At 38.4% G+C, this 27,977-nt stretch overlaps 3 protein-coding genes across 3 annotated transcripts in view; 2 read left to right on the top strand and 1 right to left on the bottom strand.

The window, feature by feature from the left end:
- The first annotated feature begins 290 nt into the window (after positions 1-290).
- LOC105383490 (guanylate cyclase soluble subunit beta-1) lies at positions 291-20,370 on the top strand. Its single transcript, XM_048625513.1, has 15 exons — positions 291-445; positions 2,509-2,535; positions 2,663-2,736; positions 2,963-3,063; positions 3,379-3,497; positions 3,840-3,995; positions 8,217-8,370; positions 8,765-8,919; positions 9,634-9,765; positions 10,386-10,468; positions 10,768-10,938; positions 11,359-11,596; positions 11,821-11,958; positions 12,389-12,546; positions 19,828-20,370. The coding sequence occupies exons 2-15, from the start codon at positions 2,533-2,535 to the stop codon at positions 19,946-19,948; spliced, it is 1,803 nt and encodes a 600-aa protein (XP_048481470.1). The 5' UTR covers positions 291-445; positions 2,509-2,532; the 3' UTR covers positions 19,949-20,370.
- On the bottom strand, positions 13,039-15,079 carry LOC105383488. The gene is made up of 3 exons (XM_038120636.2): positions 14,866-15,079; positions 13,964-14,197; positions 13,039-13,702 (listed from the first exon to the last, which is right to left on the bottom strand). The coding sequence occupies exons 1-3, from the start codon at positions 14,993-14,995 to the stop codon at positions 13,041-13,043; spliced, it is 1,026 nt and encodes a 341-aa protein (XP_037976564.2). The 5' UTR covers positions 14,996-15,079; the 3' UTR covers positions 13,039-13,040.
- A 2,809-nt stretch (positions 20,371-23,179) lies between the features above and the next one.
- Positions 23,180-27,977, top strand: part of LOC105383487 (glutaredoxin domain-containing cysteine-rich protein CG31559) — a 68,891-nt gene continuing 64,093 nt past the window's right edge. The window contains exon 1 of the mRNA XM_011553535.3: positions 23,180-23,468. The gene's annotated coding sequence lies outside the window, so the exon portion shown is untranslated. The remainder of the gene's footprint in view (positions 23,469-27,977) is intronic.

Below are 27,977 nucleotides of genomic sequence, written 5' to 3'. Positions count from 1 at the left end.
TTAAATAAAATTTTCCCGACCGATACGCCATCTGTTAGCCGATAGCATACAAAGAAAAGCTACGTTTCGGAAAAGCCGATACAGATGGCGGGTCGGTCAATCACAGAAAATAAGTACTCTACTAAAATATTTTGTGAAATGGCTGTATTTCACAAATTAAACTTTTATTCTAACAGCAACAAATCAAAAATATAATAAAGAATCTTTTAAAGTGAGTGAATTCTATGACAGCACCTAAGTAATATTCTTTGTACTGTGTACGTTCACACAAAATGTTGCCTCGGCTCTCCGCCTTTTGCGTCAGTGTGCGCCAATAACTTGGCCCGAGTGGTGCTACGGAGGGTGAATTTGTGTGGAATTGTGATAAATCCGAACAAATACGTGTAGTGGAGACATGTGTGTGGAGTTTGGGAACGACAAAACGACCTAATTTCCTGAGAAAGAGGTGAGAGTTGCGAAAATCACCGCTTCAGGGTTTGATATATTTTTTTACACAATACTTATTAGGATCCCAGTTTGTTAGATAGTAAATCAAACAAATAATAACGTTGATTTTCAACATTTAATTTTTATAGTAAATTTAAGTACCTATTTATGCTCAAATTTATAGCCGTAACATCCAGTGTAATTTTATAAATATTTTGCTTAAAACTTTTACTTTAATAACAATTATAATTAATATTTGTAGTAAGTAGATAATTTTCTATTTGACAGTGGTAATTATTTACATTGATCTAGTTAGTTATTACCTGTTTTGTTACCCAGCTTGCATTCCTATACAAAAAACAAATTAGATTAGATCAAAGTATAAATAAAACGATTGTAGTGCCATCTATTAACGGGTAGTAACGCTGTACGTTTGTATTTTAAATAAACTGTTTCAACGCCATCTGCTGACGAGCAGCATTTATAATAGTACCAAAAACTAATATAGATGGCGTTTGACCACACACAAGGTGGCCCTGTCAGTCATAGTCCCAACCACAGATAATACAGGATGTTCGGCACATGAACCGACAATTTTTTTGTAACATTATTGTATTTTATCGTACGGTCAGCTGCATAAGTAGCTATACACTTTTGTTCCTTGTCAAACTAGCTACATAACAAACTGTAAATGTTTTAATAGGCAGTTTGTGAGTTCCACAAGGTACAAAAGTGTACAGCTACTTATGCAGCTGACTGTACTTTATAGGCAGAACTAGCGCCGGCAGTTTAAAAAAATCATAACTTCCGTCTCCGAAATCGTTATCCCGAAACCACCAAGGCGGGTGCTGGCCTTTGTCATTCTAAATTAGGAACCCGCTTCTCACACCAGAGATTCGAATGCCGCCAACCCGCAGTGGACCAGCGTGGTGGGTAATTTTCCAAGCTTAGGAAGGCAGTTTAGACCTTGGTGATATGCATAAAGGTTCCATCCGAGAGAGCCAGGTGCAGGTACTTAAATAAATAAATAATAATCATCTTTATTTGCCAAAAAATAGTACTTAGTAGGTACAATAATAAAGTTGCTTAGTTATATAATTATAAGAATCTAACAAATGAGCAATATGCATTAATAGTGTGAGTTTATATAACAGGGTAATCCTCTGACACCTAAACTAGGTAGAACCTGTAAGATAGGCATCAGTGACCTCCTCTCAAACATTCTTGATAAAAAATATCAATACACATTTAATTAAGAACATGTTGGAACATTGTGTGTAGCCGGCAGGTTTGCGTACCCGCGGTAATGCTTTTTAAGACATGCATTATAATTAACAAACGAGTAAACAATAAAAATAGTTAAACTTAAAATAAGGTGTATTATCACACTAATATAACATTGTAGGTGGTTTTTATGTAAGTATACATGTTGATCAATATAGTTATTTATGTAAAAAGTTATTCATTTTAAAGTTGTTAACAAACATTCAGTTTGCTCATAATCCAGGGACAACAAATATTTATTCACAGCTTTTTTGAAGTTAAAAGTATTCAGTTGGTTTAAATTCAGAACTTACACCTCCACAGAGAATAGAATAGACGGTTTAATTCATTATTGGTAATAAAATAATAATAGTGGGGCTGCAGAGTATTGTTCGTTTTCTTGACAATATATTTCCTCAGTCGTCCGAAGAGCTCTCTCGAGAGGAAAATTAAAATAAAAAAGCTCGGAATCCCCTTTGTCTTGAGTGCAAAGTGATTGTGAGATTACTTTACAAAGGAAAATGAATTTTTCTACGCCACCGTTAAATAAATACTTAAATGTCTTTGTGGTGAATTGTGAAGGCAGCATTGTAGTAAGTAAAGTGCCTTTATTAAAGGGCTGTAAAACAGGTGTCGTAATGATAAATTTGTAGCTTAGTAGTTGTAAGTACGGCCGGGTGATCATGTAAAATATTAGTGTAAATGTAAGGACATACGTTTAAATTTAAATAACATACAGACGAATTCAGAACCTCATTTTTTCGAATTCGGTTAAAAATAATAATTATAAGTACCTACCTAACTTAGTTTTTGTTACAGGTCCAAAGTTATTGAGCTCCAATCATGGTGAGTTTAGTAACTCTGCTGTTGAAAAATAACAAAATGAATATTCAACATTATTGTGCATACAAAATATTTATGTAGCCATTAGTGTAGGTACCTACTAACAGTTAAATTTTCGTTAATTTTACAGTACGGCTTCGTAAACTACGCCTTGGAACTGTTGGTTCTTAAAACTTACGGTGAAGAAACATGGGAGAAAATCAAGTAAGTGAAAATGTTTTCATAATAATAATTTATGTTTATGTATGTATTCCAAAAACTACTGGAGTTATATTGTTGAAGTTTGTGAGACAGCTGTCCACGCCGTCTGATCAATTCAAATGCGTTTTTTTAATGTCATCAAAAGTGCCATACATATTTCATAAATAAAACAAAATCTTTGGACAAAAGTTGACGATCTTTACTCAATACTTACTTAACAATGTTTTAGGAAAAAAGCAGATGTTGCTATGGAGGGTTCGTTCCTGGTCCGACAGATATACGAAGATGAAATAACTTACAACCTCATCACAGCTGCCGTCGAGATACTGCGTGAGTCATAGCATAGTACCTACCTAATACAAAGGAAAATTGAAAGGCTATAAATGTATATCCCGAATATAGGTGGAATTTAATCAGTGAGTTTACCTTTTACTTTATCTTTGACCTACTGGTAACATGTAGGTATTACATCATGTGGAGTATGCCGCAGGTTTTTTTCGGGACCATCAGCGATTATTGTGTTAACGTAAGTTTTAGTTTATCTATAAATATATATAGGGATAGTAGGTAGAGTAGGTACGGTCTACCTATATAAATATTATGCATATATCTGTGTTTGTATCATAATAATCTGTTTATTTTCAGAAATACCGGCAGATGCTATTTTGGAGTTGTTTGGAAAGACTTTCTTTGAATTTTGTCAAGATTCTGGATACGACAAGATCTTGCAAGTACTTGGGGCTACGCCACGGGACTTTTTACAGGTATGTATATTATTATAATACTTGTAGTTATGTCTATGTGCCAAATATCGTTCTACAATGCCAGAGGGCGGAACGAGCAGAACAGCACACACTAGTATTATTTACTCTGTGGCGGAGAATTACAAAATATCTCCGCTTAGGAGCGCCCAGAAAAGAAGCCACATGAAATTAGGTAAAATCGGTCACCCATCCAATGACTGACCGTGCCAATATGTAGTGCTTAACTTCAATGATGAGTTACAATCACTGAAGCTTGTTCGACTACATACGCTTCAAACCCTAATCCAGCCCTAATGTTGGTTACCATTCCGTCTTCTCATAACATTAATCCTTATTTTCCAGAACCTCGATGGTCTTCACGACCACCTCGGGACGCTATACCCCGGGATGCGATCCCCGTCCTTCAGGTGTACCGAACGGCCTGAAGATGGCGCTTTAGTCCTGCACTACTACTCGGACAGACCCGGCCTTGAGCATATCGTGATTGGCATTGTTAAGGTAAGTGGCTTTTTGGCAACCCGCCAGGATAGTTTTGCTATTTTACCTTCGTGTTTTGTTGTTTTTGGGGTGGTTGTGTGGCTTATTGAATGTTTGTGGTTAGGAATTTTTTGTTTATTTACTTATACAGTTTATGGAATACACACGTATTTTGCATAATATAGACATCCAAGAGCGAAAATGGCGATGGCTGGGCCACACACTGCGAAGACCTTATGATCATATTTTATACCGAAAGTGGCCCTACAATGGAAACCCCAGGGCGATTCAAGGCGACCCGGTCGACCAGCTCATACCTGGAAGCGATCCATATTATTTATTTTATTTTATTTTATTTATTTTATTTTATTTTAAATGGAAAACTTACAGCTATTTTGACAAAAACACTTATTTATAATAGACAACAGAGAGCCAATTACAAGTTTTCACTAGTACACAATAAAATACAATATAAATTTGTCTTGGAGTTACACATACATAAACACAAAGAAACAGACCAATATAAGAATACATACCTACATCTAAAATTAAATTAAGTTATATAATTTAAAAAACTAAGAGAATGCTTCGTAGTTAACTTAACCTTAACATTGTGATATATCCTCTACCATAACCGTTGCCACTAAGCCAGTGATGCCACGAAATTACGAACGAATGCCGCCCTAACAGCCTCGAAACTGCTGTGAAAGATATCGATATCGTTGGACTCGCACAACCTATTGACCATGATACTAGCCCTTACTACAAAAGAGTTCTGCCTGTAGTTCGTACTGCATTGAAGCACATGCAAGATGTCTTTTTTACGCGTCAATCTCTCTGGAACTCTAAGTTTAATGAGCTGCAACAACTGGGGGCAGTCTATTTCACCTCTGGCGACCTTAAGCACAAATATAGCGTCTGCCACAGATCGCCGAAGTTCAAGAGGTAAAAGGTGAAATCGCTCGCACCGGTGCTCATAGGGCCTATAGGGGACCTTAAACTTGAAACCGAGATACCGTGTAAATTTTCTCTGGATCCGCTCTATTCTGTTGATGCAAACTGCATATCGAGGGTTCCAGACCTGACTGGCATATTCCAGGTGACTCCGCACGTAAGCACAGAAGAGCAACTTCACCGTTTTCATACTCTTGAATGGCTTAGACGATCGCATAACAAAGCCAAGTGCCTTACATGCTTTACCTACCACACTATCAATGTGCTCGTCAAAAGTTAACCTGCTGTCCAAAATTACGCCAAGGTCACGGGTTGAATAAACCCTCGCTAATTTCTGACTTCGGATTCGGTAGTCAAATTCGTATGGTGACCTTTTCCTACTAAATGAAATCATCAAGCACTTGAATACGTTCAGGTCTAGTTTGTTGACAGCACAATATGCGTCCAATCTAAGTAGATCTTCTTGAAGTGAAGTTGCGTCCGCTGCATTGTTGACAGATTTGTAGATCTTCATGTCGTCTGCAAATAGAAGATGGGAGGAATTCGCGAAGCAGGAGTCTATGTCACCAATAAAAACGATGAAGAGTAGCGGCCCTAACAGGGATCCCTGAGGCACCCCAGAGGGAATGTCTTTCCAGGTCGAGGTGAACCCGTTAAGGACAACAGCCTGAGAACGATTTGATAAATAGGAGTGAAACCACTTTAGAAGGTTGTCCCGTATGCCCTGAATATGTAGTTTTTTCAGAAGTAGAGTATGGTCGATACGGTCGAACGCCTTGCTGTAGTCCGTGTAAATTGCATCAACTTGGTCCCCTCTAGCTAGGTGGTCTGAAATAAAGTCGCTGAATAGCAGCAAGTTTGATACCGTAGACCGACATTTAAGGAAGCCATGCTGAGCAGGACTGAATGTATGCCTAAGTGTGTTATAGAGCTGATTGTAAACCACTCGCTCTAAAATTTTGGACACTAAGCAGAGCTTGGATATTGGTCTATAATTATCAACACATTCTTTAGGGCCCTTTTTGTGGATCGGGGAAATGTAAGCAGATTTCCAAATGGAAGGCATAACTCCCTCGTCAACACAGCGCTTAAATAAAATGGAAAGTGGTATACTGAGTTCCTCGGCACAATTGACGAGGAAGATGGCCGGTAAGGAGTCGGGCCCCGCGGACTTGCTTAGGTCAAGTGATTTAAGTAACTTTTCGATTACCTTTGTGTCAATCTCGATTGATCCAATATCGCAGTTAGAACGATCTGAAACTGTGTCGTTTGGGAGAATAGTAGTCGTATTACTATTATTCAAAAAAGTGGAGTGAAAATAAGTGGAAAAAAGTTCGCTTATGCCCTGACCTGTATCCGACGAGTGTCCAGCGTAGGACATTTCTGCAGGAAAGTTACCCCTACCCTTACTACTCTTAACGAAACTCCAAAACGCTTTGGGGTTACTGGCAATACTATTTTCAATACGGTTTATATATATATTATAGCATTGGCGTTCTGCCTTACAAACCCGATCTCTAATCAAAATAAATGAAGATTTGTCTGATAAATTACCATACAATTTGTATTTCCGGAAATATTTGTTTTTTTCTTTAATCATTTTGACAAGACAAGAGTTATACCAAGGTGGAAATTTGAATGTGGATGGGCTATGAATAGGTATAAAAGTATCCCGAAATTCATAAATAATTTTATAGAATCGTTCGATGCAGTCATTTAAGTTGTGAGCACGTAGTATTGTGCACCAGTTTGTATCGCGGATGCATTTTTTTATCGATGTATAATCGCCGCGGTTAAAAGCGAAACGCCTCTGCGGAGCCAGCCTGAGAGGTTTGAAATTAGCAACATCCAAGTCAATGAGCAGCGCCGGGTGGTGCGGGTCCTCGGGCACGAGCGGGTCGGGGCACGCGCGCACCGAGGCGGGCGCGGTGCACAGGATGAGGTCGAGTATACGGCCGTACTGGTTCGGTACATTATTAAATTGATGGAGATTACATATGTTAAGAGCGTCGATAAAATCAACCATGTAGTCGCTGGTTAAATTACTCGGTAGTAGACAATCAGTGGAAGGACTCCACGTAATGGCGCTCATATTAAAGTCCCCTAGTATCAAGTAGGTATCTTTGCTGTCAGTTATAATGTCAGATATTTTGTTAATAAAATTTTGCAGTTGCATCGCGAATGTTAGTAGTTTGTTGTCACTACACAAGTAAAGTGTACATATATGCAGTGAGGCGGCACGGCCCGCGCGCGGTCCTTGAGAGGTGAGTGAGAGCCAGATGTCCTCAGCGGTGGACTGCCAGTCCGCGCGCCGGCGAGCGCGGAGCCCGCTCTTCACCGCGATCATGACGCCCCCGCCGCGGGTCTGCCCGGTGGCGGCGTAGTCACGGTCGCGGCGCCACACGCTGTATCTCTCATCGAACAGCTCATAGTCGGATATTGAGTCCAGCAACCAAGATTCGGTAATTGTTATGACATCAAAATCGTTAAGTCTCACTTGCTGTTTAAAAATAGCAGTTTTGGTTCGTAGCCCTCGGGCGTTTTGGTGGTAAATTGATAAATTAGTCATTAAAATTAGATGGTTTAACACTAGAATAAGCACTTGAATATAGGAAGGATTTGATGGCTACCTGCCTGAGGCATAAAATATGAAACGTTATTAAAAAAAACATAGTAATACGGACTGGGCCTAATTTCAATCTATCAGTGATATTAAATAAACACAGGTACCCAGTTTGCGAGGTAATCATAATACTAAACACTTCTCTAGTATTATGTAGAATAATCCCAGGGAGGTTTACAGCTACATTAAAACACCTCAAATCACCTCAAATCAAATCATATATTATTATTATATATTCAGCGAGGCCTAAGAGAAAGGGAAGTCATGGCCAGAGCTCAACTTGCTGGCCCACGACAGAGAAGGATGGAAGCGCCAGGTGTCAGCCCCAGACTCCTCGGAGGAGATAGCGGGATTGAAGAATATGAAGAGAATCATTATGACACTTACCCGACAACTCTCTCAAGCTTGCTTGGCCAAACCACCAACCCGCCAACTTGACCAAAAACCCTTCCTTTGAAGGGGACCCATGCCGCAGCAGCAGTATTGGGGGCGTGATGGGTTGTGAAGTGAAGAAGAATTAGTACCTACCTATGTACAAAAAAAACGTTTGATGTGAGGAAAGAGGCGCTTTCATCAATCAAAAAGCTGATACTTATTGTATGTTTATTATTGTTAAAACCTTCACAATCTTCATGAAGTTCACCTGAATGTTATGTAATTTCCAGACGGTGGCCAGCAAGCTCCACAACACCGAGGTGAAGGTGGAAATCCTGAAGACCAAGGAGGAGTGCGACCACGTCCAGTTCCTCATCACAGAAACCTCCACTTCAGGAAGAGTTTCCGCACCGGAGATCGCCGAGATCGAGACTTTGTCGCTAGGTTTGTGTTTGTGACGCTAGATGGCACTGTATTTGATATTGCATATTCCTACATTGCGGCGTTAATGTTTTTTAGCGGCTTTCGATCATGTTCAACGTATGCTGGATGTAATTCTAAGGAACAGTTGATAGTCTCTCGGGCAGGCTTCTTTCGTGCCCTTGCTTAAACGTTACTAATTGTATAACTTTTTTTGAGGTTAATCTGAATGCCTAGCACTAGCAGAGGGCGCAAGTTGCGCACGCCAAGACGTGACAAAAGTTTAGCGTCGCGCTCATTCCCATGGCGCGGCTTTGAGAGCGAGACGGAAAGCTTCTGTCACATCGAAACGTGCTCGTCTTACGCTCCGTACTAGACCTTCAGGGTCTCAACTAGTAGTAAACAAATTCCATTCCAGAGCCAAAAGTCAGCCCTTCTACCTTCTGCCGCGTGTTCCCCTTCCACCTGATGTTCAACCGGCAGCTGGTCATCATCCAGGCGGGCCGCGCGGTGTCCCGGCTGCTGCCGCGCGTCGCCCGGCCCAAGTGCCGCATCACCGACGTGCTGGACACCGTGAGTTCTTGTACAGGGTGGTGCCGTTGTTACATGCTGGACACCGTGAGTTCTTGTACAGGGTGGTGCTGTTGTTACATGCTGGACACCGTGAGTTCTTGTACAGGGTGATGCTGTTGTTACATGCTGGACACCGTGAGTTCTTGTACAGGGTGGTGCTGTTGTTACATGCTGGACACCATAAGTTCTTATACAGACTGATGCTGTTTACATACAGGGTGATGCTGTTGTTAAATGCTGGATACTTTGAGTTCTTATACAGGGTGATGCTGTTGATACTGTGAGTTTATAAACAGGTAGATGCTGTTGATACTGTGAGTTTACAGTTTATATACAGGGTGTTGCAAAAAGGGTATACTAATCTGAATTTCAAAACTAGCGAAAAAAAAACATTTCCCATAGAAACTTTGTTGGTCACGTGACTTTTTACTATGGAGAATGAGTTTTTTTCTGCTTTGTGGTTTTATAGTATACCCTTTTTGCAACATCCTGTATACACATAGCGAAATTTCCAAAAGTCGCAGAAAAAAGAAAGGTCAGTCCGTCCGCGTTCTGCCGTGTGTTCCCCTTACACCTCATGTTCATAACACTGCATTGTTTAATAAATAAATAATAATAATAATATTAATACCCTGTAGATAATGCGCCGCCACTGCTCAATAGTCTTTACATCTACCTCCTTTCAACTAACACCAACTTGTCCTATTTCTAAAGGTGCGTCCCCACCTGGAGATGACGTTCGCGAACGTGCTGGCGCACATCAACACGGTGTACGTGCTGAAGACGCGGCCCGAGGAGATGAGCGTCGCCGACCCCAGCGAGGACATCGCGCCGCTGCGGCTGAAGGTACATTTGAATCGAACCCGGGACCTTCGGCATAGCAGTCATGTTCACTAACCACTTCACCAGTCGTCCAATAGTCCAATACGTCCCCACTGCTGGGGCACGGGTCTCCTTCCAATGAAGGAAGGGTTTTAGGCCTAGTCCACCATGCTGGCCTGGTGGACCCCAACACAAGCTAGCTTGAGAGTTGACGGGTGAGTAGGTCACGCATAAAATGGCTGACCGTGCCATGTTTTGCTTAACCTCGGTGATCTGTTACTGAAGCTAGCTCGAATACGGACACTTCATGACTATCCATATCTACATTATCTACCCTAACCTGACTGGCAAATCCTTTCATGACGATGACAAACCGTGTATCTACAGGCTAGAAATTACAACATATTTGCAGTGGAGAATTAAAAACTTAGGTACAAGCAAGCGGAAATAACAATAACAAGGAGTTTATCGAGTGGAGACCACAAACCAGATGCCATTTATCCCGATTAAACTGCAACGAGAAGCAAGCTCATTTAAAATTTTGTATAGCGCCTTAAACACAATGTTTAGCAATACATTCTGTGGGAGACTATTGATCGATAGCATTTTGAGTACTAACTAAGTACTTTTTCCTATTTTTCCAGGGCCAAATGTTGTACATTCCGGAGACAGACGTTGTGGTGTTCCAGTGCTACCCCAGCGTCACTAATCTGGATGACTTGACTCGGTAATTACTTCTTCTTAATCTTAATTATTTTTACTTTATATCCCTGACTACCCCTTCGGGAGTTACCTTTTTGGTGCCTAAGCACGATTTCAATTAAAAATTAAAACGAACAGAGCCGTGGTTCGTGCCTATTAGTGCAGCGCTCCGAAACTTCGGAACAACAAATATGGACCTTTAACTGTATGCGCTACAATTCTTGTTCTTACGTCTATTTAGAGAGTGACCCCTCTGAACCTGACACACTTGAGTGGAACCTATGTGCCTATCCCCCCCTTTACACAATTCCTCCTCACCCACAGCCGAGGCCTCTGCATCTCGGACATCCCGCTGCACGACGCCACCCGCGACCTGGTGCTCATGTCGGAGCAGTTCGAGGCGGACTACAAGCTCACGCAGAACCTCGAGGTGCTGACTGACAAGCTGCAGCAGACCTTCCGCGAGCTGGACTCGGAGAAGCAGAAGACTGATAGGTACATAGTTACATAAGCAAAATAGTAAATATAGTTAGTATCATTAAATATGCCATTTAAAATTAAGTGACTCATCACAAAATTAAGGTTAACGTCATAACTCTTAACATAATATAACCTGAAGTGGCAGTGGGCCGGTCATCATCAGCCTATAGCAGTTCACTGCTGGACGTAGGTATCCAAAAGCACGTCACCGGATGCGATCTATAGCTTTCCGCCGCTGCCGAATAATCATTAAAGTAGACGAGTCATCGAGTGGTTAAGCGTGGAATATCCTCCAGCATTCCTTAGAAAGCTGGTAGTGTTAGAAAAGGGAAGGCTGAGGACAGAATTCTGTGCCACTACAACATCATCATGCCTTCACTCACTACCTCTTCTCCAAGACTTGACATCACTACCGTAACCTCTTCACAATTCCAGGCTCCTCTACTCAGTGTTGCCAGAAAGCGTGGCTACAGAGCTTCGTCACCAGCGCCCTGTCCCGGCCCGTCGGTATGACCCGGTTACCTTACTCTTCAGTGGAATTGTGGGCTTTGCCAACTATTGTGCCAGGAACAATGACCACAAGGGAGCTATGAAGATTGTGAGGATGCTCAACGACATCTACACGGCTTTTGACGTGTTGACTGATCAGAAACGGAACCCGAATGTTTATAAGGTAAAGTGGTTATAAGATAAAGATAATAAGTCTTTGTTTACGTCAAATGTGTATGGGTTGTCTGAAGATATAGCTTTTAGCGGTAAAGCCGTTTATTCTACAAGTTCATGTCTGCTGGTTTTTATCATAACATAAAATATAATTGAAAAGACCTTAAAAAACACTCGGAACATGAAGAAGCGGTGGTGATTGACGACGAATGTTTGAAAATGGACCATTTTCAGGTGGAGACAGTTGGAGACAAATACATGGCGGTGTCAGGCTTGCCGGAGTACAAAGTGGGTCACGCCAAGCATATCTCACTGTTGGCCCTGGAGATGATGGATCTGTCCAAAACTGTCACTGTTGATGGCGAACCCGTGGTAAGATCACACAATAGGTATAAGTATGGCTAGAAATATTTATGTAACATGCAGATTCATGTGTCTGTTATTTGATCTAATAACGTTACCTTTCCATCATAACAAAGGTTGAGATAATATAACGGAGGAAACATCCTGCACCCTGATTTACTGTTCCCACAACATTAAGGCTATTTAATCTTTCAAACCTCATCTTCTCATTGTCCAATCCGAGGAATTATTCTTCTTCTTACCGTAGTGCCTCTCAATTAGGTTGGCGGTCAGTTCTGCATACACCTCTTTTTTCTTCGCCAAGCGCAACAGCTGTTCTACGCTGGCCACTCCCGTCCATTATCTTATATTGCGGAGTCACGACTTCCCCCTTCTACCCACAGAGCTTGCTCACCTCTGTCTAATAACCCAAAGAATAAAGAGCACAACTCCTTTCCAGGGTATAACCATCGGCATACACTCAGGCGAGGTGGTGACGGGCGTGATCGGGCACCGCATGCCGCGGTACTGTCTGTTCGGGAACACCGTCAACCTGACCAGCCGCTGCGAGACCACTGGCGTGCCTGGCACTATCAACGTCAGCGAGGATACTTACAAGTAAGTCATCATCATCATTAAACCCCTTGCATCCCCACTGCTGTGTGGCACGGGCACGGCTCTCCTTACAATGAAGGAAGGGTTTTAGGCCTACTCGTAGTCCACCACGCTCGCCTAGTGCGTGTTGGTGAGTGGTCGTCATTATGTTTATTAGAATAGCTGTTTGTCTATTGGATAATGTCTACTACTACTAGATGTGACGGCCTCCGTCCGTGGCACCATCAATTATTACCTATCATCAATGTTAGTGAGGATACAAATGAGTTGTCAGCATTATTTATCCGTACCTCTTTCTACTACAAACGCTACAGATGCACTTGCGTTTGTTACCGTGGTGAAAGGATTAGCCAGTCAAATTAGTCGTTAGTTTCTGACTGCTCAGGGTTTGCTAGACGTAGTAAGGTACAATTTACATTGGTATGGAACATATATGGAATACACAAATAAAATAAACACCAAATTCGAATCGTTTTTTATTGAACAATAGGTAGGTATTAATCTTCCATCAAATCTAGATACTTCTTCAATGTCTCGGGTATAGGTAGTTTTTGTATTCCGAACGGCAATTGAAAGTTCATCCAAAGACGTTCTCTGATCGAACATCGGCAAAGATGCTTCAACTCCGCCGGTCTTAAGCCACATCGGGTCGACGGAATCAAATGATCTTCTATTATATCTCCGTACTTTTGAAGTGCTACTTTTCTTTGGTAATTATAGTCATCTGGCAAATCTAAATGTTTGAAGGCGCTTTTATCTACATTTATTATCACGCTTGGGACGGCTCTCATTATGAGTTTCAGACAAGATACCAGCTCGTAAGGATATTTTCTATTGTATTCGTTAAGTCTGTCCAGTATTGTCTCTATGGGATGGGTTGAGGCTGATTCTATTGTAATTCTGGCTCCGAATCTCAACAAAATCATGAGCATTTCGGCTGCACCCATTTGGATGACGACTCTGACTGGAGATGCCTTCCCACAGCTCTCTAGAGGTACGTCAATGAACCGGTATGTATTGATGCCGTCAGTATATTCGAGGTTAGCATTTGTTGCGTGGTCGAGGAAGAAAACTAGTGCGTGAATATTTTCTTCTTTGTCAGCAAAGTCTGACTTCCAACCAGCCAGGAAATGGGGAGCTGATGTTCCAAAGATTGCACCTGAAACCATTTGCAAAATTGAGACGTTAATAATAACATATTTAGAGCACGTTATTATTTCCTGAGATGCATAAGTTTCGGTTATAGAACCGACACATCACTTTTTTTCACAAGGAGTCTCAGCCTGCTTATTGCTTATTCACTGATAATTTAATAAAAGTACCTATATAAGTTCTATACGACGCAATTGTGCACTTAATTTATATCTCCTTCTCTATTATGATACTTTGTTAACTCTATACATCATTCCATTCTTCTTACCTAAAAATATCCGTTCAAAGGTCTTCTCACAAGCGTACAGTTCGTCCAACAAACTGGCAACAGTCCCATTATCCTGAAGGCTCCAGTCGAAGGCTAGTTTCATGGATATATAGAGCAGGTTGTGGTATTTCCCCATGAGGCAAACGTCTCCATTTTTGGTCTTGCAAGAGTTGTGGTAGCGGAGAGTAGCGCGGACAAAATGGCGGCAAGTCACGTTGTCTGAAAGGTTGTGGCCTGGAAAATATGAGGAGATGTTTTATAGAGCCTCATATTTTTAGTCTGGATTTAAGTGAGGAAGTCATTTGTGTTAAAGCGATGGTAGCTTAGTTAACTATATGTGATTTCAATACCTTGCAGTGACTGTAACAATGAGTTCTTTGGAATGTATGTAGGTACATACTAGGAATACCATAGCTTATTTAGTAAAGGAAAACAATGTGATCGTGGGCATCTAGACCTACTACATGTTGGATGGTACAAGCTAGGAAATTTAAAAAAAAAACGAATAGAAACAAAACATTATGATTGGCTATTAATCCCTACATATTTAACTGACATACTAAAATAATATCAGGCATTAGGAAAACTCATCTAAATACTTAGACCGTGTCCCCAGTAGGCAAACTGTTAGCGACCAACGTAGTTTGCGGCGTATCGATTTAGTACGCTCTTCCATATATTTCAAATGGAGTGTCCACAGTCTGCTAGTTTAGTACGCAGTTTGCAGCGTCACGCGCGCTGACTATCTCAGTACTCGTATCTCGCCGCTAACAGTTTGCCCACATTTTTAAGTTACAACTTACTTACACGGCCTTTATAATCGTTAGCAAATAAGGCGTTTGTAAATGGGGTTTATGTTTAGGTATTCATCACATTTAGCACTGGCTGAAAAGAAAACAAACCTTTGGCACATCCAGCTATAACAGTACTGAAATATTGCACTAGTTCACGTCTCTTATACCTTTCACTCAAACAATCCCTCTGTAAATTATTGAACACTTCGTCGAAATAATATTCCATGAACGAATCCATTGTCACAGGTGTAAATTTTTACTCGAAATTTAAATAAACTAAATTTTCACGTAATTTTGAGCAACGTTGTTTGTTAATGTTGACTTTTAAGGGGATCCCTAAAGCTAAAATGCTAAAGTCGGCTTGATATACTTGATTAGATTGGAAAAACTGTGGCTTCTATCACATTGATAAAAATATATTTTGTAGCAGAGGGTATACTGAACATGTTAGTTGCTTATAAATTGGTGCAGGATTATAATAAGTATGTTAAAAAAAATTGTAAACACACCATGTCTTTTGCCATTTTTTGACTTATTATGAAAAAACCCTCGAAATCAGAGGGCCCATTTTCATGGAATCTTATATGTATGTGTAGGTAATTAAATTCTTAACAAAGTTACCTTAAAGAGTTGGATTTAATGGACCAGAAGTCAACTTTTTTTGCAAAAAACTAATAAATTCCGGTTTAAAAATGATGACACCGTGACAGATTTCAGATTTCTTCAGTCGTCGCCCTGGTGGCGGCCTGTTAGGAGCGATACCCACGCCATTTTATTTTTTATCAAATATTTCACAAAAACTGATTAAATCAACAAATTATGACTACAAGTATTATAATACATATGCATTTGCTATGGAAAGTTAATTTACTAATCATTTTAGATGCAGAAAAGCCGAAAATTCTTAGAAAACATTTCGCCTTTTCGATTTGTTTACATTTTTTACTATAGAGTTACAGATGCATAGATAAAGGTAAACATTGCACATAATGACACTTATTAGATTCTCCGAATAAGAACTATACGGTCAATGCAGTATGCCAAAGCGCGAGCCTGTTTATATTCTGAGGGGTATTTTTTTTTTTTTTAACGGTTGTGTATGGTAGGTAAGCTACACAATATACAGGGTGTTGAAAAGTAAGTTCATAATTTGTTTTATTTGAAACCAAAAACCGTAGTTAATTAAAAATATATATATTTTAAGATGTGGTAGTCTGTACACTACAGGTTGTTAAAAATAAGTAAGTATTTTTAAAAATTGAAGATCTAAAATTTACATAATTTTTTAAATCTATTTAACAAGCTTTGCAAAAAAGCGGTTAAGTGCGACTGTATCTCGCCATGAAAAAAATGAAATGTTTACTGTAGCTATGAATTTTATGCGTTACAAGTGGAATAAAATACCGCATAATATTATGTACAACTATGTAAGAGCCTAGTTTTTAAAAAAAAACTCATAAGAAAATTTTAAATACACAGGTTTTTTCCCTGAAGGAAATAGAGGGGTGTTATAAGTTTAAAGTAAGGGCTGAATTTTTTTTTTAAATTAGGGTGATAGGTAATGTATATTTTTAATGATTTTTTCAAATAGATAAATGTTATACCATTTTTAAATTGCCATAAAATTACCTATAGTTATAGTTATAGAAAAGGGCAGGGCTACCAGTGCCCATTCGCCACTGCAACCTAAAAGATCTATAAATTATGACTCCCCATGCCGAGTCTCACTCTACAGGCCCAGGTCTTTTATAAACCTGATATTACCTATACAGGATGTTGCAAAAAGGGTATACTGTGCCGAAAGGGTTTGACTCAGGGGTTATTCTGAACAACTTTTGTTCTCCAAGTTTTGGAAATTCTCGAAAAATAAATTCGGTCTCTATAGTAAAAAGTCACGTGATCGAATAAGTTTCTATGTAAAAGGTTTTGTTACGTGAATTTTCAAAATTGTAGAAGAAAAGTGGATCAGAATGGCACCTAAATCCACTTTTGGCTAAGCTTTATACCCTTTTTTCAATACCTTGTATAAAATATCGTCAGCGTCACCTTAGATCGTAATCATCGTAACTCCTCGTGACCAAATTTTAGAGGAGACAAAAATACTGTTTTATTTGTAGTTCTAGTTGGCATACTACCCACCTAAAGTTTTTTTTAACTAGCCTAAAAATGATTTGTTTAGACAGTCTATCTTCCTGTTCAACCGCAGCCTGAGTGCCAGTGACTCAATGACTGAAAGGAGGCCATTAGTGCTCCTAAATAAATAAAGCAGGCCTGTAGATTATCTTTCAGTGTACCGACACATCTGATTGCTGTAAGAGCCTGATAAGCTCTTCGAACGAGTCATACCTCTGTGGTGGTACGGTTTCGACCTTTCGGACAGTCAGTTTGGCATTCGAAATGCGGATTCGAATAGTGGGTACAATACTTTGCGTTCGTTCACTGTCGGAGCAGGATAAGAACCACGGGCGAGTTGTTGCGCTGGCTGTTTGCTTAAAAATAGTAACCGCGTTCAACTCTATCCCCTAGAGGGCGAACCTTTAGGGCGGCTCTTGTATACCATCACTTGTCTTCTTATCTGCAGAAAATTGACAGAGGTCATACGTGTCTAACAAGTACATTAAGGATGCGAAAAGAGAGGGTTTGTTTTCACTGAAGAAGTTCAGTTGCGGAGTTCCACAGCGGTAGGTCTTGGACCCCTCTGCTGTGGAACTTGGCATACAACGCGGTCCTGCAAATCAAGCTCGCAAACGGCGTTAGCACAGTGCATTTTTCTAATGTCACACAGGTCGTGAGGTAGGCTGAGAGCCTCCTTCGGGGATGACATCCCAATGATTCATTACGAAAAAATTGCTGCAGCTGTGCTCGCCATGCAGTGCATGGGCTACTTCCGAATCTGGGGGGCTGTTGCAAAGGAGTCCGTTGCCTCTATACGGTACGGGTTCCGTGCGATCTATGATCCTTCCGGGAGCACCTGTCTTGTCAAGTCGAAGAGAATGGCTCGTATTCGACGCAACCTGCAGTACTGGTGGGATTGGTTGGAGGACAGGACAGCAGGAAGCTGCAGCAGCCGTCATGCTGTGATTCGACGCATAGATGCAAAAAAAAGTTGAAAGTAACTTCATGTTAATAAAATATTAGATCTTAATTTAACAACATAACATTTCAAAAAAAAATTAACATTGTTGAGTATGTTATTGTAATTTACTAAAGTAGTAATAAAAACAAAGGCTTATTGCATAGTTTTCGTTCACGTTCGCCTACATCGCACGTTGTATATGAGAATAAAGGGTATAATTACTAAGTTTTCTTGTTTAAAAATCACGGTTTGGGGTTTAGAGGAAAACAAATGGTAAAATGCGGAATACAGTTTTTTTTTTCGAATAAAGAGGAAAACATGTGAATTCAAAAAACGTTTCTATTGACACCAAAGAGTACTTTTCGCCGAGAAAAGTGGAGTTACAATGTTTGCGATCTAAAGTGATGATAGAACTAGAACTTATTTTTTCAGTTCACCTGCTGTGAGTGAAATCGTAATTAGGTAAATGACTCCTTGACATGAAAATAACTTTTTTTTTATAATCGTTATAACAAAACCGTTTTTTTTAATACAGCAATATTTGTAGGTGTACTTACAGTGAGCAAAAGAGCGCAGCAAGGTGTAAATTTTTTTGTTTTTAAGAAACAAAAATATTATTTCTATCATATCCCAAATACACATAAGTACTTAAAAAAAAATACACACTCTCGCCTTGTACTAATGTACTCCCTTGCGGGGGTACTTACATGTTATTATTTTTCTGGTGACCTCCCCATATCCCTTTGCCAGCTACGTAACCTTTTGTGACACCCTGTATATGCTGAGTTCTGCAAACTACTGTTCTGCTTTTGAAACACCAAAAAAAAACAGGTCGTCTAACTAAAAGGTCACGTGACCAAAAAAAAATTATATGAAGAAGCGTTTTTCATGAATATAAAAAATTACGTAGGATAAAAGTTTTTCAGAGTGACGCCTGAGTAACGCCCTTTCGGCTAACTATACTTTTTTTATTACACGGGGGCAGAGTTTAATACAACACCCTGAACTATTAAACTCTGATAATATTTTCGCGATTTTTTTACATTCTGATTTCATTTCCTGGCTTAGAAATAACATCAATAACATGCTGCACACGTAGGTTTCGGCATAGTATTAAACCCTTTTTGCAACAACCTGTATAAATATCGGCACGGGTACGACTTTATATATAATTAATTATTAAATATTAAAAATACTTTCAAATAAAAATAAATATTTTCGTATCACAAAACAATATTACTTACTTAGTATAATATTTTTAACAAAGTGGCATGTCTTCACTTTTATGTTTTCGAGTACTATGTTAAAATTTCATGTCATTGTCCGTAGAACGCCCCGCATACCTCAACCCCCCCTCACTAGATTTGACAGATTCTGATTTTCTTCCAGCTTTAGTGACAGCCTTAAGTTTGATTTTTTATATATTTTTTTGTATTGATAGTTTTACACAGAGTATTTTAAAACTTCAAATCAAAAATGTAATCTACATGTGGCCTCCTTGATAGTTAAAACTACAATAGTTGAAAATCACTAACTTCGTCCCCCTACTTGCCTATATGAAAGCCTCAAAGTGCTATAATCTACTTACTGTTGGTTTAAGAAGCCCCACAACTATTTTTGTTGCACCTTTTGGTTGTGTCTATTACGAGTATATAGCTAGACCTACATAAAACCGAATGGTAATGGTCAAGTGGTAGATGCTTCGATTCAACACTCAAAGGTCCCAAATTAGACTCCCAGCACCAGATTTTACAAAACACTCGATCCTTGCATCAAAATGTCGCTCTCCTGACACCTTATCAACATACGACTTATCTTGCGTTTTACATACAATATTTCACTAATTTAACTTGATAGGTATGTACTATATCACTGCAAAGGTGCTTTATGTATAATCTAGGGATATCCGTGAGCGATCAGATTTCTTTACCCCAGACTCAAAACTGCGCTTAGTCAAAAATATACTTATTAATTTTACCACTTTCCCATTCCAGCTGTCTCATGACTGAAGACAACTTCGACCCTCAGTTCGAGCTGACGTACCGCGGCCACGTCTCCATGAAGGGAAAAGCGGAGCCGATGCAGACCTGGTTCCTCACCAGGAAGAAGATTTAAACCACTTCTCATAAACATCACGACCCATCACGTCCCCACTGCTGGGGCACGGGTCTCCTTTCAATGAAGGAAAGGTTTTAGGCCCAGTCCACCACGCTTGCTGGTAGTGTGGGTTGGTGGACTCTTCTTATACCCTGCAGCTCAAGTGTGAGTTTTTCAATACCGAACGAGCAGTGACACCTAACGCAAAATTGTAGAGGAGCTAGTACATATACTTACCGCTAGGTGGCATTTCGCCCGCGCCATAAAAAATTACGTTTACTCGCCGCTTCTAGAACGATGGAAAAACTCGCACTCAGGGCCCTGATTACACCTACCGAGTAGAGTGGCGAGTCATTTCAGGCACATAGGACCATCTTCATCAGCCTATAGGAGTCCACTGCTGGACGTTGGCCTCTCTGAAAACACAGTACTGGATAATAGTAGCTATACGAGATATAAGAATCTGTAGTTTCCGCATCCAATTACCAGCCATCTTGCGCAAGTCGTCATCCTAGTCGGGCTAGATGCCGTAGGGCAACCTACAGTACGTTTGCCTAGTCCCGGTTTCCACTCCACTAGTTAATATTATCTGCCTACTTTAGTTACAAACATAATTAAATATTATGAAAATCACTTTTATGAATGTTGTATCAGTATCACGTAATTATATTGTCATGTAATTTCATGTTTGGTACACGTTTTATTTATACAGATTCCACTCGTCATTTATAATAGTTATTCTGAATGAGCTTCCATTTTTAGCTCACTATAGCAAACACATCCTATATATGTATTTACAAAAAAAAACACATTCTGTATATTCACAAAAAAAAACTCCGTTTATTTAATAATTTCATAGATTTTCTTCAGTAAAGCAAGATGGTAGAGCTGTTAGTAAAAATACATTTAAAAAAGTTTTATGGCCAATGAAATAATTTATTGTATTGATATTTATTTTAAATAGTAGTGAGGCCTATAAATTTCCTATCTCAGGTACTTACCTAAGTAATGTATTTTGTCTCCAAAAATAGCTTTAAATATCAATGTAGTCGGTGTGTAGGATAGCTATTCATCCATATTGTATTGTTAGTATTTTTTAGTTTTTTAATAAGTGAAGAGCCTTGAAATCATATTTCAAAATCAATTTATCATAGTATATAATTAAATAGCTGTATACCTGATGTGCTTATTATAATAGTAATTGTAAGCACAGTCGTGCTTACTCTTACTTGCAAAATTATCTGATGTGTTTCTAAAGTTATATTGTATTGTATAGTTATTAGTTTATTACTCTACTGTTTATCGTTATAATTTTATTCTCTCGTTACCTAATTTGACCAAAGATTTCTATTGATGTTTACGTTTTTAAGATGTCTCTTGTACAGTAAACAAAAGAGATAAGCACGTATCCACCCCTTGATCTACTGACGAGTGATAAACATAATACATGTAATGAAGCATAATATCTAGATACTAGGTAGTGCGATAGACTGAGAGTACCTATCAATTTGTTTGCGCTAAGAGTGGATAGTGACTTATTTGTTTTGTTAACTATACGTGTTATTATTTATAAGAAGTGTGTAGATGTGAGTAACAAATAAAGTCGATAAAAGTAACTTTATTTTAATTTAACTTAACTGTCCCTGAGAACAACGAAAGTGGAACATACAAACATTCATATGTTTTTATACCCCTTTAGTTATCTTCGAGATTCGAGTTGGAATTGGCAAATTACTAAAAATACTCATCATCAATTTGGAATGTTGTTGGGTGACCTCCACATAGCTTGGTAGGTCGTCCGGGCGTGCCCCTTAAGGTAAGCATCCACCTTTCGGCAACGCACGCAACGGACGCATCGCATTCAGTATTCTTTGTGTAGAAATTCACATAAGTGCGTCCATTTCATCGGAATTGCCGACGCCTTTTCTCTATACATTTATGAAACTCCGTTTGTTTTTATAAAGTTAAATGGACGCTTTTGGATGAACTTCCAAAAGTAAGACTGCACTTAGTGGTCTTGGCTAGTGAGGCTTTTCGAATTTACAAAACTAAATTTTGACCTCTCTTTTTCCCTACATCCCCACGTGCTAGTAAAATATAAAGGTCTTTATCTTTAAAGAAAGGTCTTTAACATTATCTTTAGATTATAATATAATTATTTTAATAAACCGAATCAGGAGACTGTAAGATATGTGGATGAAGAATAAATATTGATAAAAGGATTCGTATGATAATCGCAAACCTGTGTTTTTCCCAGAAACTTGTTTGGCCAAAACTTGTTCTTTAATACTTTTGTTGACTTTTTTTCATCTTAAATTATGCCTGCACGCCGATTTTTTTCTTTTTAACTTTTAATTATAAGTATTTTGTTGTTAAGATACGTAATATATACTTAGCTAGATATAGAGGTATGTAGGTACTTTAGTGGCTGAGAATAAATAATGTGTCAAATTTTTCTTCATTAATAATATAAAATAATAATAAACGAAAAATAAATAAAAAATAGGCATACCCATATGCATAGGATCTAGATGTAGGATATAAAATTTAACTTTAAAATAGATTTTCGATGTTTTATAAAAATATACAATACACACGCACTCACGCCTTGTACTAATGTACTCCCTTGCGGGGTAGGCAGAGGTGCATTGCTGCACCCACTTTTCGCCAGAGTGTTATGTTAGTCCCAATGTAATAGGGGGCGGGCCTATTGCCATTTTACGGGCACATCCAAGACCCGAGAACAAATATCTGTGTTTAAACAAATATCTGCCCCAGCCGGGAATCGAACCCGGGACCATCGGCTCAGTAGTCAGGGTCACTAACCACTACGCCATTCGGTCGACGGTTTCGATGTTTTATGTTTGATGGTATGGGCATTTGTGCTAAATCCGTTAAATACAAAACTCTGGAGTATTAGACATCAACGCGTTGCCCAGAAAAGAAAGTTCTATCAAAAAAATATAAGACACTTTCATCAATAGCCATCTAGGTACCAAATAGATTTAAAAATATCATTTTCAAAACTGCTAATAACAAAACAGGAAAAGTATGAAAATAAAACAAGACACTGCAAAAAATCGACTCGTGCGCAGCTAAAGTGGCAGTAACGCAGCTGTTCACCAAACGTCATAACTAGCGTTTACGAGCAAACGACTACCGTCTTTGTAACGAAGGCATTAAGTAGCAACTTGTCGTGTACAATTTTGTAATAAACTTGTTGATGTGAATGGAGAAGGCTCTCCAACCAGTCATTTGAGAAACCGCTCCAGTCGACGCCAGTCCGTCGGTGCTTGCGCACGTGAGTGTCACGTCATTCGTCGGTTTGAATTTCGATTTCGAACGTTCTCAACGGCGCCGGCCAATCACGTCCGATCGCGCGTTTGATTTCTTTTCGCGAGCGACTTTTTGCAGTTATAGTGTGTTCTAATTTGTGCGGCCAGTGTTGTGACATTGATAACTGTCTGCTGTTAATGACAGTCGGTGGTGTTGCCAGATCTTGTTTATTCGAAGGTTGGATGTTTTCTCACGTATTCTGGTAAGTTTTGCAATGGTGCAGTTAATTAGTGCTATTTTTATTTGTAAGGAGCTATTTTGCTTGCATGTATTTTTTACCGTCACAGATTTCATAGGAATTTTGCGTGAAGGTCGTCTTGTTACTGTAGCTAAATCATTAGGTGTGAAATATCTTATAGCCATATAAAATACTAGCTGTTCCCGCGCGCTTCGCTTCGCCTTATAAAGTTTTCCCGTGGGAATTCTGGGATAAAAAGTAGCCTATGTTCTTTCCCAGGGTCTAGACCGTATGCATACCAAATTTCATTCAAATCCGTTCAGTATTTTTTGCGTGAAAGAGTAACAGACAGACAGACAGACAGACACAGTTACTTTCGCATTTATAATATTAGTTAGGATTAGGATTAGATATTTAACTATCCATGTGCCAAAGAGCTGTTACCAGAATACCGCGCTGAAAAGCTAAGCTATGTAGGTTCTTACTTAATAATATCGATAAATATGTTTACATTGACGTCGACAGAACAAGAATGGAAATTAACCTATCTTAAGGTCATCTCAATAGCAAATTACATTCTCACCTCCACGGTAAATCACATACCAATCCGACACTGCTACGAAGTTGAATCCTATTTCTCTTATCTTAAGATCCAATATGGGAATGTTTTTAAGATGCCACCTGCGACCTTAATCTTTTAGAGTTATTGACAGCTACAGGTTGTATTGTTGAATATAAAAATAACTTGGCAATTGATGATTTTATTCATTAAAAGTACTTTGATGATTTTACATACTAAGTTTTAAACAATCTTATTATTCTACTATTATAAAGAGGGAATAATTGATGGTGTATTAAATTTATTACACTTATACCTATTTAATACAAGACACACACAACTAGTCTGATTTTGTGGCTTTCTCTCATTCCCGCTGACAGTCAAATAATACTATATCTAACTAAATATAACAGTAAACAACATACGTGGAGACAAAGTTCAAAGTACAGTTTGGATTTATATTGAGAAGTCCACACTTGACACTATACTTAGGTGAGCTCAGCACAAATGATCAAACAAAACAGGTACAGTCAACTACATTAACATGTATAGAGTGCTATGAAAAGTCGATTTATGTATTAAGCCGGGTTGAGGTGAGAAAGGGGGGCATAAATCTAATAACTTTTTAAAAATGGCGTTTATACATAGACATTGGTAGTTATTCTGAAGGCAGAAAATCTTATTTAACGCTATCAAACTATAAAGTTTGGTACCAAAAACCATAGTAAGGTAATGCTAATAAATGTCATAGAACAAAATTTGACCAAAATGACGAGCTAAGTCACCCACACCTCTCTAACTTTTTTACCTTGTCAAAAACGAACTTCAGAAACAACCAATAAAATAATAATAATTTATACTTCAAAAGGTACCTACATAATAAACTGTACGTGTTAATAGCGTTGACTGTACACGCGAATCTCGACTCTACTCAAATGCAATAAGTACATAGCAATAAAGTGGACACTGGCGGAATATTCCGACACTAATTTCGCTCAAATATGTGGATGATATAATAGACAATTATGAAAGGCATTGCAGCTATTTCAAAGATTAATTTTATTCGTCGAATTAAGTTGCGGTCATGTTATGATTAGCTAAATAAATGTAGGTATTTATGCTTTTATGCTACGCAATTGAATAAGTACGCAATTATATTCATAGACATTTCATAATTTATCAACGCCAACTGCTGAACCGATTTGGAGGAAATGTACCTAGATGCTCTCACGCCACAACCCTGCGAGTCAAGTGGCCATTATATTCCCAATATATTCCTGTTTTCTGATAATAAGTTTCTTACATAACTGCATTTAGAATCCGAAATATAGATAGATTATATAGAATATTCTTTATTTGTACACACACATAAAATAAACTTAGGTACATAACTTAAATACTAACACAAAGTACAACAATGGCGGTCTTATCGCTTAAAGCGATTTTTTCGATGGAGGATATTTTGATTTTAAAGAGGGGTCAAGTATACTAAAGAATTCTAAAGGAATAACTAAAATAATGCGTCTAAAATATAGTTCGGTCTAAAAGTGATAATGATAATGATAATATGTGGGGACATCTCACACACGGCCATCCGACCCCAAGCTAGGCAGAGCCTGTGTTATGGGTATCGGGCAGCTGATATATCTACACAAATACATAGATAGATACATACTAAATATAAATATCAACACCCAAGACCCGAGTACAAATATTTGTCTTTAAACAAATATCTGCCCCGGCCGGGAATCGAACCCGGGACCTTCGGCATAGCAGTCAGGGTCACTAACCACTACGCCATTCGACCGTCAAAAGTAGACGGAACTTTATAAATGGGACAAGCTGGTAAGGTACTTATACTGTATAGCTTGATATAATAGAAAGAACCATCAATGTGACCAGTAGCAGATCATTAGTATCATATTTCAGTGGTAGTTTGTGTGTTGTGGTTTTGAAGGTAAAGATACCTTGTTTATTTTTATAGGGAATAGTTTAGAAATTGTTTTATGGAATCCATTTTTGTATGAAAATCAAGGGTTTCCACGACATAGGTGATTTTTACTTTACTCTCGTTACAGTGCACAGTGTAGTGTACAATATAACCAGACCTTATTGTACTTAGTTTACTATTATAGTAAAAGTTATTATTAGGACATTAAATATCGAAAAAAATGTTTGTTGATCTTTATTAAAAGTTTTTTAAAATTCTTTTTCAAACGTCAATCTGCCCTGAATAAGTAAAAAATGCTGTGTGAAATTCTCTATAACTGGCCGCTATTAAAAAAAAAACTTGTTATGTTGGAAAGTGGCCTTAACGGCTGCGATTTGAATAATTTTGTCTTATTTTTTTACTGAGTTGCTAGTGGCCAGTCACACGCGGATGTGTGCGTCGACCTTGCTTCGAATTTGGACCTCTGTGGAGATAATTTGTTCCTTTTTCGAAAACCTGTTTGGAATCAAGGCGTATTTGTTTCTGTCGTGTCTATTCCTGCATTTATAATGTGAATTTATGTTAATTATTTAATTTGTTTAAGTATTAAAACTGGAACACTAGTAGCGTTAATGTAATACTCAATACGTTTACTTTTTGATATTTTCTGTTATACGCTAACCCTAACAAACTAAATTTATCAACATACCTACTTACTTACTTAAAATGGTGGAAGATTCCATATTAAAAAAAAAAAATCCATCAACTGTCAAGTGGTCTTAGTGGCCAGTCCGGACCAAACCTCCTTACATTCTTCGAAGGAGTCCAATTAAAAAAAGGTCAATAGCACCGCGGCTCCCAGCTCCCGAGGTACGGTTTCATAAGAAATTTAAAAAAGAAAGTAAAACTAAAGGATTCGCTTCGCCGCCCTTCACACACTTGATTGCGGTTGGGCGATGGATATGGCATATTAGGCTTCTATTTACCTTTAATATACAGGTTTAGGAGTAAAATAGTTACATAATTATATAACATCGCTTCTCTGCCTAGCAAACATAAAGCTGGGTCCACATTTGTCTCATTTTGTCCATACCTGCGATCATAATACGCAAAGAGGCCATACAATCAACGGCAATTATACAAATGAAACGATACACGGAAATGATAAAAATGTGGAGCCGCAGCTTTAGGCAGATTACATTATTTGACTACTTTTTCTAGATGTGTTGTCAGTTCAGCATTAAAATGTAATTAATCTAAGATCTAAAGCTAATTTATATCTAATTACAAGTAAAACCACTCTGATCATTCGATAACATGGTAAAAACATCCATAATATTTCGTCATTATCATCTTAAATACACCTATTACCTGTTTTAATTTATTACGTTTTCCGTTTAAATGAATCATTCACTCGTATTATGTGTTTTAAGCATTTGACGTTATCTTATGTAATGTTAATATTATTTGCATTTAAATTCAAAGTCGTCGGTCATTGCTCATCCGTTTTAGTGAAATTGATTGCTATAAAAAACTACTTTCTTTCTCTATGAAAGTTACGTGATCGTGTGATGATTAGTACATTTTATTTACGATATTGGTAAAAATATTTAGTTTCGAGATACTCTTACTTCACTATTACAAAAATACAATGAAGATAGATGCACTACAGCTGGCTAATATATCCTGGGTAATATATTTGATTACGCAACATATCAAAACATGCTACTTTTATTCTATAACGTGACCATTGATGGTTTTTAAATACCTTAGTCAATTACTTGAAACTGTTGATGAACTGATATATTTATTTATAAAACACAAAGAAAACAATTAGTAAGTAAATTGTTTAGATATAGGTATAACGCATCATATAAAGGTATCTACTATTACTGGGCATGCAGATAAAACAAAAAGTCCAAAGTATTAAGAGAGCAGCTCATTTACTTTGAAAATCCCTATGCCTAAAGTACCAGGCCTGCAGACATAGCGAGAAGAATGTAAGGATCTGTGGAATAATTGGCTTCATGATAATAACGTATGC

Source organism: Plutella xylostella, chromosome 14 (assembly GCF_932276165.1).
Source record: "Plutella xylostella chromosome 14, ilPluXylo3.1, whole genome shotgun sequence".
Lineage (NCBI taxonomy): Eukaryota > Metazoa > Arthropoda > Insecta > Lepidoptera > Plutellidae > Plutella > Plutella xylostella.
This window is presented reverse-complemented; position numbering and strand designations above follow the sequence as displayed.